Source organism: Larus michahellis, chromosome 11 (assembly GCF_964199755.1).
Source record: "Larus michahellis chromosome 11, bLarMic1.1, whole genome shotgun sequence".
In the NCBI taxonomy this organism is placed as follows: Eukaryota; Metazoa; Chordata; class Aves; order Charadriiformes; family Laridae; genus Larus; species Larus michahellis.
Genome location: NC_133906.1, coordinates 10,105,929 through 10,122,083, shown reverse-complemented (window position 1 = coordinate 10,122,083; position 16,155 = coordinate 10,105,929). Strand labels below are relative to the sequence as shown.

General features: G+C 64.1%; 2 protein-coding genes across 2 annotated transcripts; one reads left to right on the top strand and one right to left on the bottom strand.

The window, feature by feature from the left end:
* The first annotated feature begins 558 nt into the window (after positions 1-558).
* On the top strand, positions 559-3,927 carry PCYOX1L (prenylcysteine oxidase 1 like). The gene is made up of 6 exons (XM_074603635.1): positions 559-694; positions 1,035-1,241; positions 1,714-1,888; positions 1,978-2,189; positions 2,287-2,427; positions 3,019-3,927. Exons 1-6 carry the CDS (start codon positions 604-606, stop codon positions 3,675-3,677), a joined length of 1,485 nt encoding a protein of 494 aa, XP_074459736.1. The 5' UTR covers positions 559-603; the 3' UTR covers positions 3,678-3,927.
* Positions 3,928-4,926: 999 nt separating this feature from the next.
* IL17B (interleukin 17B) lies at positions 4,927-6,710 on the bottom strand. The gene is made up of 3 exons (XM_074604480.1): positions 6,654-6,710; positions 5,419-5,705; positions 4,927-5,192 (listed from the first exon to the last, which is right to left on the bottom strand). Exons 1-3 carry the CDS (start codon positions 6,672-6,674, stop codon positions 4,934-4,936), a joined length of 567 nt encoding a protein of 188 aa, XP_074460581.1. The 5' UTR covers positions 6,675-6,710; the 3' UTR covers positions 4,927-4,933.
* Positions 6,711-16,155: the final 9,445 nt, after the last annotated feature.

Below are 16,155 nucleotides of genomic sequence, written 5' to 3'. Positions count from 1 at the left end.
AACATGAGAAGGAACTTCTTTACTTTGAGGGTGGCAGAGCCCTGGCACAGGCTGCCCAGAGGGGTGGTGGAGTCTCCGTCTCTGGAGACATTCCAAACCCACCTGGACGCGTTCCTGTGCCGCCTGCTCTGGGTGACCCTGCTCTGGCAGGGGGCCTGGACTAGATGATCTCCAGAGGTCCCTTCCACCCCCTGCCATTCTGTGATTCTGTGGCTTTGGGATGTTGAGGGTCTCCCCCGACCCTCAGCGTCATTCCCGCAGGCTGAGTGCTGGGAGATAACTTATCACAAGGCCTCGGCTTTTGTACCGCTGCTGCACCTCCGGTGAGCCTCCCGCTGCCCCCGTACTGCTTCCCCGCAGCCGGGGAGCCCTGCGAGGCCCTGCGGCACCAAACCCGCCCCCTTCCCCACGTTCGCCCCGCTCCTCGCCGCCGCCAGACGCGCTGCCCCGGGGCTCCCACGGCCGGGGCAGGCCCGTCTCCGCTCGCCGGGGGCCGAGCCGGTGCCCGGGCGGGGCGGGGCGGCGGCGGGGGCCGAGCCTGCGGCGAGGGGCGGGCCGGGGCGGGCGCTGCCGGGACCCTCTCTCCGCGCCGCCGTCCGCGCCATGGCCCCGCCGCCCGCCGCGCTGCTCCTGCCGGCCCTCGCCGCCCTCCTGGCCGCGCCCGCCGCCGCCCGCGCCCCGCCGCGCAGCATCGGTAGGAGCGGGAGGGGAGAAGGGGGGGAGTGTAGGGAGGCGGGGAAGGGGCACCCATCGCGGGTACCGGCAGCACCCGGCCTCCTCCCTGCCTGTCTCCAGGGGTGGGAGAGGGGAGTTCCGGCACGCATCCGCGGCGGGAGCATCCCCGCGCCCTCCCAGCTGCATCCCCCCGCCATCCCCGTTGCATCCCTGTCCCCGCAGGCGGCGCTGGCCCCTTCCCCACCCCCCACCCATCCTGGGGCCGGGGACCCCGGGGTCCGGGCGGGGGGCAGCCGTGACCCCCTGCTCTCTCGGGGCGCGCTGCTGACCCGGCCGCCCTCGCCCCTCTCCGCCGGCAGCCGTGGTGGGCGCCGGGCTGGGCGGCTCGGCCGTCGCCTACTTTCTGCAGCAGCACTTCGGGCCGCAGGTGCAGCTGGATGTGTACGAGCCGGCGGGCGTGGGTGGGCGGCTGGCCACCGTCACCGTCAACAAGCAGCAGTACGAGAGCAGGGGAGCCTCCATCCACGCCCTCAGCCTCCACATGCAGGACTTCGTCAAGATCCTGGGTGAGCGCATGCACCCCGGCACTTGCATGGCCTCCCTCCCTCCCTGAGCTCGGGGGGCTGCACCCTGGCGACGTGGGGAGGGCTGCTTCCAGTCTGCCTCGGCACCCCGGGGCATGGAGAGACCCCCTTGCTGTCCCTGCTCCCCAGCCCTGTTGTACCCTGGAAGAGAAAGGGAGGGGGTGGCCCAGCAGAGCATCAGGGCAAGGGGTCCCGGTGGAATAAATGTGGGGGATTTGTTCACAAACTCCTACCATTTTGTCCCAGTAGGCAGCAGCAACTCCATGGGCTGCCCCAACATATAGGGTCTGGCTGGGGTCCCGGTGTCCTGGGATCTCACGCTCCCAGATGCTCCTCCAAGAGCATCTTTGCCCATATCCTTGCTGCAGTGGCATTTGGCGCTGGCCTTTCCCGGTGGCCATGCCCAGGGAGGCTTGCCAGCCTGGTGGGGCTGAGGCCCCTCTCCTCCCTGCAGGCCTCAAGCACCGGCGTGAAGTGGCGGGGAAGAGTGCCATATTCAGTGGGGAGCACTTTGTCCTGGAGGAGACCGACTGGTACCTGCTCAACCTCTTCCGGCTCTGGTGGCACTATGGCATCAGCTTCCTGCGCCTGCAGATGTGGGTGGAGGAGGTGATGGAGAAGTTCATGAGGTAGGAGAGCCTGGGTGGATGGAGAGACACAGGGGGGCTTCCCCAGCACCGGGGCATCAGCAGGTACCCCATGCTCCTGTCCCCTCCAGGATCTACAAGTACCAGGCGCACGGCTACGCCTTCTCCAGCCTGGAGGAGCTGCTGCGCTCGCTGGGGGGTGATGCCTTCATCAACATGACGCAGCGCTCAGTGGCCGAGTCCTTGCTAGAGGTGGGCGTCACGCAGCGCTTTGTGGATGACGTCATTGCGGCCGTCCTGCGCTCAAGCTATGGGCAATCGGTGCTGGTGCCCGCCTTTGCAGGTGAAACCGGGGACCCCTCTTCTTCCCATGTGACTCTCCTTCCCAGCGTCCCCTCCCTGGGCAGGCTGTTGAGCTGCCTTCCTCTTCCTCTCCCCAGGAGCCATGTCGCTGGCGGGGGCCCAGGGCAGCACCTGGGCAGTGGAAGGAGGCAACAAGCTGGTGTGTTCAGGTCTGCTGAAGCTGACCAAAGCCAATGTCATCCCAGCCAGGGTGACGGGCATCTCTCTGCACAGCTCGGGTGAGCCTGGGCATGGGGTTTGCTCTGGGTGCCACCAGCACATCAGGGCAGGAGGTGGGGTGGTGGCAGCATGGGGATGCTGGGGCAGAGAAGGGAGCCGTGGGAGAGAGACTGGAGAGCATCCTGGTCCTGCTAAAGCATTTGGGCAATGGCCCCAGGGTCTGTCCATCTTCTCCCCTCATCTAATGTGGTCGGGGCCCTGCGGTACAGACCTCTGCCCTGGGGTTCCCCTCCCTCCCTCCTGAGGTCCCTCAGGTCTCTTTTATGGCACCGTCCTTGTTGCAGGCTTGCTCCCCCATCCAGCACAGCAGAAGGGCTGGTAACTAGGGTTTGGAGGGTGGGCTGTGCTTCCCCAGTCCTCCTGGCTCCACTGGACTGGGCTTCTCTGGAAGCTTTCTCCCACAGGCTTGGTAAAATGCTCTTTCCGCTACCCTAAAGCATCATCAACTCATCCATAACTGTCAAGTGCTATGGTCCAGCACTGGTGTTTACTGGAAAACCAGGGGATGGAGGGTGTGCTAGAAAAAAGGGGGGCAGGGCAATACAGCATGGGGCTCATGGGTACACCTAACTGTCCACATCTCTTCTCAGAGGGGAGATCCCTGTACCAGGTGCACTATGAGGGCAGTGAAGGCCAGGGCTCAGCTTTCTACGACATGGTGGTTGTGACAACTCCCCTGCGCCCCAGCAGGAGCAACTTCACCTTCGAGAACTTTGAGCCACCCATCGCCGACTTCCCTGGAGCCTTCCAGCCCTCCGTCACCTCCGTGGTGCACGGCTACCTCAACTCCTCCTACTTCGGCTTCCCCGACCCCAAGCTCTTCCCCTTTGCCAGCATCCTCACCACCGACACCCCCGACCTCTTCTTCAACGCCATGGACAACATCTGTCCCGTCAACATCTCAGCAGCTTTCCGTCGCAAGCAGCCCCAGGAGGCTGCGGTGTGGCGTGTCCTCTCCCAGCAGCCGCTGGACAAGCAGCAGCTGAAGACCCTCTTCAGGTCCTACTACTCGGTGCAGGTGACAGAGTGGCAGGCGTATCCCCGCTACGATGCCACCAAGTCCCTCCCCCCCATCGTGCTCCATGAAAACCTCTTCTACCTCAGTGGCGTGGAGTGGGTGGCCAGCTCCATGGAGATGATAGCGGTGGCAGCCAAAAATGTGGCCCTGCTGGCTTACAACCGCTGGCATCAGGACCTGGAGAAAATCGACCAGAAGGACTTGATGCACAAGGTGAAGACCGAGCTGTGACGCCCAGGGGAGGTGGTGGGCTGGGAGCTTCTGCGTGTAGTAGCCTGGGGAGTATTTATTGCCTTGGGGACACCAGGGGGTTTGGGGCTGGGGGAGAAGGGACAGGCTGTGTCGCGCGTGACTCAAACATGCGTCACCTTCAGGAATACATTCCCTGCCCAGTGTTGCTGTGTGTCTGTGCCGCGTGCCTCAGTTTCCCAGTTCCCTCTCCCCAGGTTCTACTGGAAAGGATCCTGTGCCTTTTCCTGTGAAAAAGTGTCACTGTGCATCTGTTTTGGGGAGGGACATCAGGGGGCTTTCAAGGACAAGGCTGGCTGACATCAGCAGATCAGCAGCAGATGGGTGAGCTGCCTGTCTCGCCCCGCAGGCTCTCCTGCTTTCCCGGCTTTGTCCCCAGGAAACTCAGCGGCAGGGCTGGCCCCGGCTGGGACAGGAGGTCCCGTGACCTCTCCCATGCCATGCGTGCATGGGGCCTAGCCTCGCTCACTGGTCCGGCGCCCCGGGGATGGGCGTGCAGGGTGGGCTGTCACAGGTCATGGCTTGCAGTGACAAGTGCCTGCTGCCGGGTGCTCCCTGTTTCCAGGCATCCCTGAGCCTGGGGCTCGGCTGTGTTTTGGCGGGCAGAAGAGCCTTGCTGGGAGAAGCTGGGCAGCACCCAGCCCCGTGCCCCGGGGCGGGCAGGGGCGGAGGGACAGCGCGACCGGCTGAGGCAAGGGGCAGCTCAGACGGGGGCCAGCGATGCACTTTATTGAGGACCTCAAGAAGCCACCCAGACCACCGGCCGCTTGTCCCGGTCCCTGGGCTGGCTGGCCCAGCGCAGAGGAACTTGTAGGTGGGCAGGGGAGGGCTGGGGAGGACCAGGCGCTCCCAGAACTTCTGCGCCGATGGGGTGGACAAAAGCACATGGGGATTTTGGGGAGGGAGGAGGCCTGATGCAGCCCAGCCAGAGGGATCTGGGGACAGCCACCTCCCTCTCTCCCCAGGCCACCCTAATGAGCTCCTCTCTGGAGGTGAGAAGGCTTTGGGGGGGTGTCTTGCGAGACCAACTGCAGGGCTGCATAGCTTGGTGTCCTCAAAGTGGCTGCTTGGGCTGAGGCTGATGGAATGTGCAGGGGAATTTTGGGGAGCTCTTGGAGCTGTCATCTCCTTGCATAGGGGCTCTCTGTGACCCTCTCCCAGAGGGCTGGACAAGCTCAGGAAGCAAGAGCAAGCTGGTTAGATGCCCATGCCTGGCTGCAGGGGTTAGCTCTGCAACCTCAGAAGATACAGGTGCAGCCCACAGCGATGGTCTCCATGACCGTCTGGTACTTCTTGTGACACTTCTTCTTCCCAGAGGGCTTGTGCCCGACCTCGCCTGGCACCTGGCAGAGCAGCCGTCGGACAGGCAGCCGGCTGTAGATGGGAATGCTGGCCATGGTGCGGTCCTCCTGCATCGTGAAGGGGTTGATGCAGCCAGTGCAGAGGCATCGGGCCTCGGGAATGTCTGCCGGGATCCGTGTTGCATCATGGTTTATGCTGGAGGAGAGGGAAAGCAAGATGAGGCTGGAGAGGTGGTAAGATGGGAGGCAGTGGGTGGCTGGGAATAGGCAGGGCAATGCCTCTGGGGGTGAAACGGGGTGTTGTGTCGCATCGCACCCCCCAGCAGCCCCCGCAGCCTCATGATGCTGGAGCTGTGGCTGCCATGGTGCTTGCTAGCACGGAGCCACTGTGCATGTCCCCAGGGTCCCTGCCCCAAGCTCACCTGTAGGCCCAGGGGGACAGGCTCCTCCGGTTGGACCTCCAGAGCCGCAGGTTGACCTGGCACTTGGTGTCTCCCGGCTCAGAGCCGTTCCTCAGCTGGCGCACCATGTCCTGGATGCTGCGCTCGTAGTCTGCCATGGAGGTGTAGGAGTCATCCGGGGCCCAGGCCAGGGCAGGGGTGGCCGTGGGGGGCCGCGTCGGGCCCCTTCTCCTGCCCTTCGCTGCCTTGTTTTGGTCCTTTGCTTCAGGGACTAGGACCATGGCAAAGGTGAAGATGCAGAGGAGAAGCTAAGGAAGGAGGAGGATGGTTGGTATGTGGCTGCCCGGGCTGGAGGGCTGGGATGGGAGGGGAGGTCTCCCACTTCCCATGGGTCACTGGGACATGGCAGGACCACAATGACTTTGGGGTGGCACACGCAACCCCTAAAGGGCAACTCTATCCCTGCGGGCAAGACCGTGGAAGCACACAAGGGAAGTTTGCAGGGGTGGTGGGCACAGGGTCATGGTGAGCCCCTAGCCCAAGCCCCAGGTGATGCGTGTGGCTGCAAAGCCCCTCACCCTGGTTGCAGCTGGCAATTTGCATTGCCCAAAGTCCCCCTGCCCGAGCTGTGCCTGGTCCCTTCCCTGCCCACCCCGAGGTGGCTGTGTGCTGGGAGGGATGGGTACACCCTCAGCTCGGGCTGTACCTGGGCAGCCTCTGGTCTAAAAAGAGCTTTAGAGATGAGACAGTCAAGAATGGGATCTTTATACAAACCCTCCTCTCCCTCCCTCTGTGCTCCGAGGACGGTGAGAGAGAAAGAAAGATGCTTTTTCCTTTCCTTCTCCCTCCGGCCTCGCAGGGCCGAGTTCCCGTGTGCTGACACCCGGCAGGCTGCCCAGCGGTGAACAAAGTTGCTTTCTGTAGTCCTGTTCCCTGCTATTCGTGTCCCCGCAGCCAGCCCAGCACCCTGCCTGCTGTCCCGCAGCCCTGCCTGCCATCCTGCAGCTCTTCCCACGGCCGTGCGGTGTCCCGGGCAGGGACCCCTCAGCCGGGGCTGTTTTCCCCCTTCGGTGCCGGACTGTCCGGTTGGACTGTCCCGGCTTTGCTCTCCAAGGCTGTTGCATCCCGGCCATGGCAGGCGTGGGAGCGATGGGCCACAGCATGCATCTCCAAAGCAAACAAACCCAGGTAAACAAGCGTGCAAGTAATTATATTAAAGAAGGAAAACAAGGCGCAAGCCTGGTGCAGTCACCTACCAGGTTTGGAGCCCTCTCCATCGCTGCAGAGGGGCTGCCGGCCGTCGTCCTGCAGTGTGGCTGGCACTGGCGAGCCTGGGAGCTAAAAAGGGAAAGCCCCAGCCCCCGTCTCCGCTCCGCCGGAGGTGTGTCCGGTCCCTGAGGTGCCAGGGAGCCTCGGCGCCGGCGGGGCTGGGGGCCAGCGTGGTCTGGGACTCGGCCACCCGCCGCCTCCCCGGGCGCTGGCTCCACCTGCGGCTGTGACCGTGGACGGTGGCGGGTCCCCAGTGGAGTGGGCAGCCCAGAGGGGCTCCATGGGCAAAGCCCTGCCCTGGGGAGGGGGTTTGGGCTCTGGTGGTGCCACCAGCATGGTCACAGGGGGGACACAGCTGCTGGGCTGGGGGAGCAGGGGCTCGCGGGAGGACTGGGGGTGGGCTGTGTTCTGTGCTGGCAGCAAGGTGTGCAGGGAGCCTGGGGCTGTCCTGTTGTCCCTGTGGGAACAGCTGAGGGCCTGACGTTATCTGTGTGCCACCACCAGCTCTGCTGTCCCCAGGAGCCACCTGACCCTTCTGCCCAGCAGTGAGGCGACAGCACCCATGACTTCCTGCACCCCTGGTCTGTCTGTCCCCAAACCCTTCCCTTCCTGCTGTCCTCAAACCTGTCCCCAACCCCTGGGGACACACCAGCTCTGCTCAGAGCCGGCCTTGGGGCTGATCTCCAGGGCCACAGGGTGGGGGGTGTTAGTGGTGGGGTGCTGCTCCCACCCCACGCCGTGCTGCTCTGGCTTCCCGGGGCCGAGCCTGGGGATGCAGGGTGCTGCGGTGGGGGAAACTGAGGCAGGGGGATGCCGGCTGTGATGCCCCATCCCAGGGATGGGGGACACGGGGCTGGCCTTGGGCGTGGGCCAGGGGCTGCAGCAGCCTGGGCATCGCAGCCCCCCCCGCCTCTCCCCGGGCTGTCCCCGTCCCTGCGGCCAGGCAGCCGCTGTGCCACACGATGGTGCTGTCCTCCACCCAACCGCACCGCCAGCCCGCCGTCCTTCCCCTCCGCATCCCTCCTCCGCAACTTCCTTCCTCCCCTCAATCCCTCCCTCCATCCCTGCATCCCTCCTCCCCTCCAGCTCTCCCTCCCTCCATCCCTCTTCCCCTCAATCCCTCCCTCCATCCCTGCATCCCTCCTCCTCTCCGCCCCCCACTGCATCCCTCCTCCCCTGCCAGCCCCAGCCGGGAGCCAGGGGTGCTCCCCACCTTCAGGGGCAGCAGGGTCTGCCCTGCTCCTTTGGAAGGGCCTTTACACCGTTAGGGCTGCTGTGCCCGGAGGCCAGGCGGCGCTGGGGGGGCTGCTCCACCTCTCTTTGGTGTTTTCTGCCTCCTCTTTCCAGCAGCACCCCCCCACACGCTCCCTCCCCAGCACCACCAGCTTTTGTGGCAGCACTAGGTGTTGAGTTTCCCCCTGCCCCCCCCCCCGACTCGCTGTACCTCCCGAGGGGTTTGAAGGCCCTTGTGATCTGCAGGGCAGTAGGAAATTTCCACCTTCTTTTCCCAGTCCATGAACTGGGCCTCTAGAAAAAACACCGCAAATATGGTAAAACTCACTGCATCCCCCCCATAATTCACGCTGCCCCTCTCCCCCTCCTAGCCTTGCCATCCCCGGGGTGCAGCAGGGAATGCGGCCCAGCTGCTCCCGCCCACGGGGGAGCCCCAGCCCACATTAATATCCCCAAGGAGAGTTCCAGCATGGCATTTCGGGGTCCTTGCCATCCCCTTGGGTGAAGTCTGATGATTTGCACTGGGCACAGCGTGTCCCTTTTGTCACCTTGGGAACCTGGCTGTAGCAGGGGCCCTGCAGCCACCTGCCTTTGCTGCACCGAGCAGCACGGCAGCACCCAGCCCTCCGCCACCAGCCTTTTCTGGGGTGCTGAGCCTGCACCCCAGCGCTTTCAGCCCCTGTTCCATGATCCCCCAAGAAGGACCAGTGAGCAGCCCCGGGCCTGGGGTGCCTGGAGGGTGCCGGCTGCCTGCGTGTGCCGCAGCCGCCTGCGTTGTGTCAGCGCTCGGCAATGCTGTTTACACATGAGAGAGGCTCAGAGGCATCTGCGCCAGCAGCCAATTACCCAGTTTTGATCTTTTTTGGTGAAAAGGAAACCAGGGCTTTACAGACATGGCCAAATTTGATAAGCTGGGGGAGGCGGGGGCGGGCGCAGGCAGCTTTTCCCCACCGGCCTCGCGTGAGGGAAGGGGCCAGGGTGCGCGGGCAGCTGGGTGATGGCCAGCCCCTGCCTCCAGGCTGGGACAGGGTGGCCGGCGGGCTCCGTGTGCCTGTGCCAGCCCCAGTGACACCCCTGCGGGAGCGGGATGCGCTGCAGTCAGCCCCTCGGGGGGAGGTGAGGGAGCGGGTGGCCGGGAAAGGCTGGAAATCCCTGCATGGCTCCCCTGGGGAGAAGGGATGTGCTTTCAGGTTTTGTTGTATGTGCTCATCCCTGTTACCTCCCCACCATCTCACCCCACTGCTGCAGGAAACTTGGGTGGAAAGCAGAGCCTGGAGAGTGGGACCAGGCCCCCAAACAGGGCAGGAGGGTCTGTGAAGATAGGCTCTACCTGCCCCAAGTAAACCCAGGCGCACGTTTCCCAGGGTAACTGTCATGGAACCCGCTGCCGTGCCTGAGCTCCTGGGGTAGAGGGATGCAGGGTGGCCGTGCTGTGCCGTGCTCAGCAGGAGGGATGCGCTGGCCAGGGAGCACGTGGCAGAGAACACGACGGGGGCCACGGGTAAGGGAATGGAGGGAATCAGACCACGGTTCCCATGCTGGCGGAAAATAGCTTTTTGCCTTTTTTCACAAGCAGGAATGTCCCTGCCAGGGTGGGAGCCGCTGATGTGGGGGTCTGCGGTCCCCTCCACCCGTGGCGGGCAGTGGGCAGCATCACTGCTGGTGCCACGCTGCAGGGCATGGCTGCTTTTCCAGGCACCAAGCTGCTCCTGGACCTTCTGCGGGGTTTGAGATGCCCCAGCGCACCTGAGCACACACCCACCCGTGGACCAGGCAGATGGGGCCGGCTCCGGCGCGGCCACGGCACCTCCTATCTCCACATGAGCAAGATTTTCCACTCATCAAACGTAAGCGTACTCTGGTGAGCTGGCCTCGTCAGAGCCAGCCCTGCGCCATGGCCAGGAGGAGGGCTTGGGCTGGGGCTGTCGGTGTGGGGGCCCAGGATGGGACCCTCCCAGTAGCCCCCGCCGTCTCCCAGCAGGTAGTGCCCGGCCGAGCCGGTGGCACGGTGCTCACAGCCATATTTGCACAAAGGCCCGCTCAGCACGTGAGCGGCTCCAGAGACACCCGGGCCAAAAAGGCTTATTTTAAGCTTGCTGGAAAAAGAACATTGTTTGGTGGGAATTAAAACTCCCCGTTCTCAAAAAAGGGAAAAACAAAAAGTGCTTAATTCTGCCGTTGCATAAACACAGAGCCACGACCCAGCTGGCGAGGGCGGACAGGAATTTGTTGCTGGCACGGAGCAGGGTGGGTGCCCTCCCCTGGGCAGCCATCCATGGGACAGGGACCCCTCTCCTCCCACACCCCTGTGATACCGGCGCTGTCCCCAGAGTCCCCACCCTGGCCGGGAAAGGTTTTCCCATGGGAGGGAAGGGGCATTGCCCGATGTGGGTGCTGCAGCCCCGGAGCCGCCCCGAGGTGCTGGGGTGCTGCAGGCAGGAGGGGTGACTGCGGTGGCTGCGCAAGGGGCTGGACGAGCTGTCAGCAGCCCGGGGCCTCCCTGCGCCTCAGTTCTGCATCAAAGGACGGTATTATTTATATAGCCCTAATCCGGCTGGCTCGGCGGCCCTTCTGCCTCCTCGGGCGGGGAGCTGGGTGATGCTCCGGGCTGTCAGTAAATCACGCCCTTTGGATCACGCGCGTGAGATAACAGCCAGCCTTTGGCGTCGGGAGGCAGAGCTCTGCAGGGGTGTCCTTTGGGGCTGGGGGCCGCGGGGCCGGCAGCACCCCAGCCTGCCCGCCCCCGGGCAGGAGGCTCGAGGGGGGCCAGAGGCGTCGGGAGAGCGGTGCCGGCAGCGCCAGGACGGCGGGGCGGGAGGGAGGGTGCGTGTCCAGCACATCCTGCCGCGGCCTCGCCGGCGCATCCATCAGCCGCCCAGCGTTTACAGCACGTCGCCAGTTACACGATCCAGACGTGCAGGTTCCTCCTGCCCCACTCCTCTCCTGCCTTTTGTTTTCTTTTCCTTTCTGCTGCTGGAGACAGAGAGCACCTGATGGAAAAAGCCTGCTCTCCTGTGCTGGAAACACCCGCTTCCTTCCGCCCCTGCCCGGCACAGCGCCCGGTGTGGCGCAGGCAGCTGCCCCGCCGGCTCCCTGCCCCTGCTGCCCTGCATCCAGGTCACCCTACGGTGGCAGCGGGGGAGGACTGGAGGGGCTGGTGCGAGGGCACGGCAAGGACAGACCCTTATCCCAGTGGGACACCTCTGGGTGCTCTGCATAGGGCAGTTCCAGCTCCCCATGGGATGGACCCCGTGGTCTTCTCCAGACAGGGAGGCTGCAGGGACCGCTGAGGCACTACCCGGGCACAGGCCCCATCAACCTGCCAAGCCCGATGGGCACCTGGCCCCATGCCCTGCTCCATCCACCTCCCCCACGCTTGCCCTCCCGCCTTCCCCAGCCCTTTGGGCTCCTGGCGTCAGCTCGTACTGGCTGTGCCCCGCTGCCCACCGGCGCAGAGCACAGGTGGGCAATGCTGGGTTTCCAAACAACTCAGTTTTTCTCCCCGCTGCAGCCTAGGGCAGCCAACGTGGTGGTCGGACACCAACCCCTGAGCGCTTTGGAGGGCTGGCTGCATTTCATGCTGGATTGCAAAGGTGAGACACTGTCCTGCCAGTTCGCCCTCTGCATCCTGGCTGCGGGAAGGGCTGGCCCTCCAGCCCCTTGTGGGGTGCACGGAGCAGCCTGGAGCCATCCCCACTGCCCTCCCTGCAAGGCCATGGGGCTGGAGGGAGCTCCCGGGGACGTGCTTCCAGGGTCTGTGAGGAAAAAGCCTCTTATTTTTAGGGCTTTGGTGGCTTTTGCTTGTGGGCAGGCGTCCAAGTTCCCAGTTTCCCAGGGCAAGGCAGCAGGCGGAGGTAAACGGAAAGCTCGACGGTGGCACTGACGTCTGCCCTGAGGAGTCGTGCTCAAGTCAAACCTCTCCTCCCTGCAGCCCTGGGCTCAGGGCCACTGCAGCACATGCAAGGACCCCCGAGCTCCTGGGCAGTCGTCACCAGGGGGGGGACCCATGGTTTGAAGTCAGGGCAGAAAGTCTCCGGCCCTGCTCCCCATCCTCTGCTCCTACGTGCTGCTGTTCTAGCAGTCTGTGGAGGGAAGGGATTTACAAAGCAGCACAGGCCAGTCCCGAAGGTCACCTTCAGAGCTGCTCCAGCCCAGCTCACCCATTAATCACGCCATCCTGCCCCTGCAACAGAGACGGCGCATGCACAGGGGCGAGGGAGGCAGGGGCTGTAATAATATACAGGCTGAGAGACGCCTGCCTGCCCCCCAGCAGCCCCTTCTGATCTCGGGCAGCAGATGAAAAGGCTGTAAATATGGTGTGTTTGGATGTTAGCAGGACTCGCAGGAGAGGGATTTCTCTTATTGCTCCCTGGGCTCTCAGGAAGGAGGGAGCATCCCCGCAGAGCCTGCCCAGGGGCTCCAGCTCCATCACTGCCCTGCGGCATCGCCCCGTGCGCGGCTGGCAGCCAGCGGTCCCCCTCACCGCTTGCTCGGCATGGGAGAGGGGCTGTCCCGGCCACCCGGGCCCTTGCACCCAGCCGAGGAGACTGGAGGTCGGCGGGGGGTGGGAAAAAAAAGCATTTTTGTGGAGATACTGAAACTGAATCTGCCACGAGGAGGGATCGCTGGGCAGCATCTTAGCGAAGGAGTAACAAAAACAAACCCGCGCCGAGGAATCCTGCTTTGCCCCAAATGTTTTTCTTATGGAGTTGTAATAAGACAAGAGTTGTAAAGATAGTAACCTCCTAAACATTACCTTATTAAGGCTTCTCAGAAACCACAGGGCATGACCCCTCTGGGTCATGGAACAAGAGAGCAGCATCCAGCGAACAAACAGAGGCTAACGTTACATTTTTCACTTCATTTAGGAAACCTGGTTTCTAATTATAGGGTTTGTTTAATGGCAGCAGTTAGTTGTGCTTCACTCAAAGCCAGCCCACCGAGAGCAGGGGCTGGACGGCTGTGCGGAGGGGAGAGGGACGGAGGTGGGGGGGCTGGGAGATGCCGGCTCTGTGCTCGCTCCCGGGGAGGCTGCTGGGCTCCCAGGGCACGGGATGGGGATAAGCTGGGTACCCGCAGGCTTGGGATGCCCAACACAGCGAGGACTACGGGGGTCAGACGCGACATGGGAGGGTTCTGTGCCCAGGGAGGAGCCCCAGCGTGTTCCTGGGGACATGCCACACGTGCTGTCCCAGCTCTGTGTGTATCTGCAGCAGCAGGAGGGGGATGCCCCTGCTGTGGGGCAGCGAGCGGCAGGGCTGTGCTCCCCTCGTGTGCCCAGCTTCATTGGGCTCGGCCCCGTGCCCCGCTGAGTGAGGGCAGAATGGCTGGGAGCCGGCTGCTCCTGGGCCATGGCACGATCAAGGCTTGTCCTGCCACGGGGCCACTGGACCGGTCTGCATGCAGGGGATGAAACTGGCAGGTTTGTTTTTTTCCCCCAGACTGCTGCCAGGGAAGGCCCTCGTATTCCTGGGCAGGTACCTCGATGGTGGCTCTGGCTCCTTGGAGGGCACCATCTGCCTCTCTCCCCTGGGTCTGAGCGTGCTGCTGGCAGGTTCAGGCACTGCCGCTCCAGTCCCTGCTCTCCTGGCAGCTGCTGAGCATCCCACAGGGCTGTGCTGGTGGCTGCTTTCCCGTGCCTTGTCCCCACCCTGCCGGGCAGCGCTGGCCCCGCGGTCCCCATTGCAGAGCAGGGAGCAGGGCCGAGCACTCAGCGATTCCTACATCTGCCTGTTTTGTGATGGCCTGGCCGCGGTGTTCATTGCGGCAGGGTGCCTGGGGCGGAGGGAGAGCGTGTGCGTGTGTGTAGTGGTGCAAAAAGCACAGTCTCGTTTCCTGCTGCTTCTTTACTGCAGCTGGCAGGGCAGTAACCTCCCGGACGACTTGTCCCCTCCCTCGGCTGAACCCTGCTGCTGCTACAACTCCTCTGCGCTGGTTTTGCTCCCCGCTGTCCCCCAGCTCGCACCTCAGGGCTCCGTCCCCAGAGCCAGCTGGCGCGGCTGGGTGCTCTGCAGCAGCCCGGCCAGCTGCTGCCTCTTCTCCTCACCTCTTTATCTCCCAAAGTGACTTGCCCACAATCCCTCTTTCCAGCAGTGGGTGTTTCTCCAGCAGCTGAGCCAAACCAGGCCAGCCAGTTCAGAGCTGGCTTTGCCTGCTTGCTTTCTTTCACCTCCCCCAGGTGAGCTGGATGACTCTGAGCACCCATCTCCCTGCCAGCGGTGGGCAGCGGGGCTTCCTTTCCAGCCCTCGTCCCCCAGAGATGCCCGCAGCCATCCAGAGCCATGCCAGGCTGGCGGCCACCCACTTTACAGGGGCATGGGGCTAGTGGGTTGATGGAGCTGGTGGCCAGCCACAGTCTCAGCATGTGAGGGATGCCCCATGGGGGACACAGAGGTGCTACAGGAACATTCTGCTCCTGCAGCAGAGGCTTCAGTGCTGAGGTGGTGCGTAACCCTGGGGGGAGCAGGAGGGACACCAAGCACTCCACACCGTCCCTGTATGAAGTGTGGCATGAGGGGCCCTGGTCCTGGCTTTGGGGTTGTCCCCAGCCCCCAGGCTCGGGGGGTCTGAGGATGGTAGAACCCCTCTCCTTTCTTGGCCCCTCCAGAATGTGTTGCTAGTGGAAGTCCTGCCATGCCAGACTTCACGTTTGTCCCCGCTGGGGCTAGGGCAGGGCACGCACGTCCCCGGGCACCAGAAGTGCTCAGCAGCTGCTGCCACCGCTGTGCCTGTGCATGGCTCAGGATCGAGCGCCTTCCCACGAGCCAGGGGACCTCTCAGGGCAAGACACCCCAGAGGCCAGCTCTTTACTCCCCCCTTGACACTGCCTTGGAAAACCCAGAGGAGACGCCAGTGGTGCCCCCCTCCCTTGCTCCTCAGCTCTCCCTCGGTTACCGCTGGCTGCAGAGGACCCCGCAGCGGCTGCTTCCTCCTCCTTTGCTGCGGCTTCATGGCCCGGGACAGCCCAGCCCTGCAAACAGCTCTGTCACCCGGCGGGGCTCGGGGCAGGGCAGTGGTGACCGGAGCAGAGGTGACCCCCTTCCTGGCCATGCCAGGGGCTGATGGCTGGTGCAGGAAGATGAAGGCACTTTGGCGTGGGGTGTTTCCCTCCCGAGCTGCCAACAAGCTGCTTATTAACGGGCCCCCAGTGCCGGCTCGAGGCCATACACGGACTCATGGTCCACGCAGGGCCAGGAGGGGCCAGGGCTGATGCAGCCCCATGGTGATGGAGCTCCCACACCAGCTCCCCGTGCTGCCAAAAGCCAAAGGGGCCACATGCATCCAGCCCTGCAGCCTTGGCCTCGCCACCACTGTCCCACGGGGGTCCCAGCCCCACCAGTGCTCAGGGCTCCCACCCTGTGCACGCAGGCAGCCTGGAGAGAGCCCTGGGGCCGCCAAAACGCCTTTTTTCCCAGGCCAGATGGAGCTTTTCAAAGTAATGGGAATCACGAGCCACCTCCAGCCGAGCCAGGGAGCATCTCCGCTTCCTTCCCCCGGCCGGCGGGACAGATGCCAGCGCCGCCCCGGCTCCCCGTCCCCCCGGCCAGCCTGCCCCGCCGGACCCCCGCCCAACGGCGGTGGGATGTGCGTGTCCCCCCCCTCCCCGAGCACGGTCCCGGGACCGGGAGGAAGTCAGTTATTGCAAACAACTTTCTCCGGGCGGGATGGCCTGGGTTCCCAGGAGCGTCGCTGGCAGCCGGCGCAGCCCTGGCCGTTCTCCTCCCCCCCGCTCCCCCCAGCCCTCCTTCCCTCGCTCCCCCTCTCCGACTTAATGACTTCCACATGGGCCTCTGGCATCCCGAGCCAAGCCTCCCAGCATTGTCTGAAATCTCCAAATTTAGAAGAAATATGAAAATTGTCAAGCAGCCCTTCCTTAGGGGGTAAAAGCAACACTCGGCTGCGCGGCGGCGGGTCGCGGCGGCAGGGCCACGTGACGGCACCCCAGCCAATGGATCCCCTCGGCGCCCCTGACAGCGGTGCCCGTCGGCAGCCTGGCCTCCTCCTGCAGCTCATATAAGGTAAAAAGAAAAAGGTTTTCCAGCTTCTAAGCAGCCTGGAAGGAGTTTTTCGCCGGGGGCTCCCATGCCAGCCGCTTAAAAAACCCCGTCTGGCAGCGCCAGGGTCCCAGTGGCGGGTTATAATGTGCCAGGAGGAGGTGGCGGGCACGTGCCCATGTCCCCACGGTGTCCCGCCGCAGGTGTGGGGCGGCAGGTAGGTGCCCGCGGATGGAGGGAGCGGGTGGGTGTGCGGACGGGT

What these genes read in the sequence shown, in the direction of transcription:
- PCYOX1L (XM_074603635.1), top strand. Translation starts at nt 604, where the DNA reads ATGGCCCCGCCGCCCGCCGCGCTGCTCCTGCCGGCCCTCGCCGCCCTC. An exon ending in CGCCCCGCCGCGCAGCATCG is followed by an intron (nt 695 to 1,034) that starts GTAGGAGCGGGA and finishes CTCCGCCGGCAG; the next exon opens with CCGTGGTGGGCGCCGGGCTG. An exon ending in GCTGGTGCCCGCCTTTGCAG is followed by an intron (nt 2,190 to 2,286) that starts GTGAAACCGGGG and finishes TCCTCTCCCCAG; the next exon opens with GAGCCATGTCGCTGGCGGGG.
- IL17B (XM_074604480.1), bottom strand. Translation starts at nt 6,674, where the DNA reads ATGGAGAGGGCTCCAAACCTG. An exon ending in TGGAGAGGGCTCCAAACCTG is followed by an intron (nt 5,706 to 6,653) that starts GTAGGTGACTGC and finishes CTCCTTCCTTAG; the next exon opens with CTTCTCCTCTGCATCTTCAC. An exon ending in CTGTCCCCCTGGGCCTACAG is followed by an intron (nt 5,193 to 5,418) that starts GTGAGCTTGGGG and finishes CCTCTCCTCCAG; the next exon opens with CATAAACCATGATGCAACAC.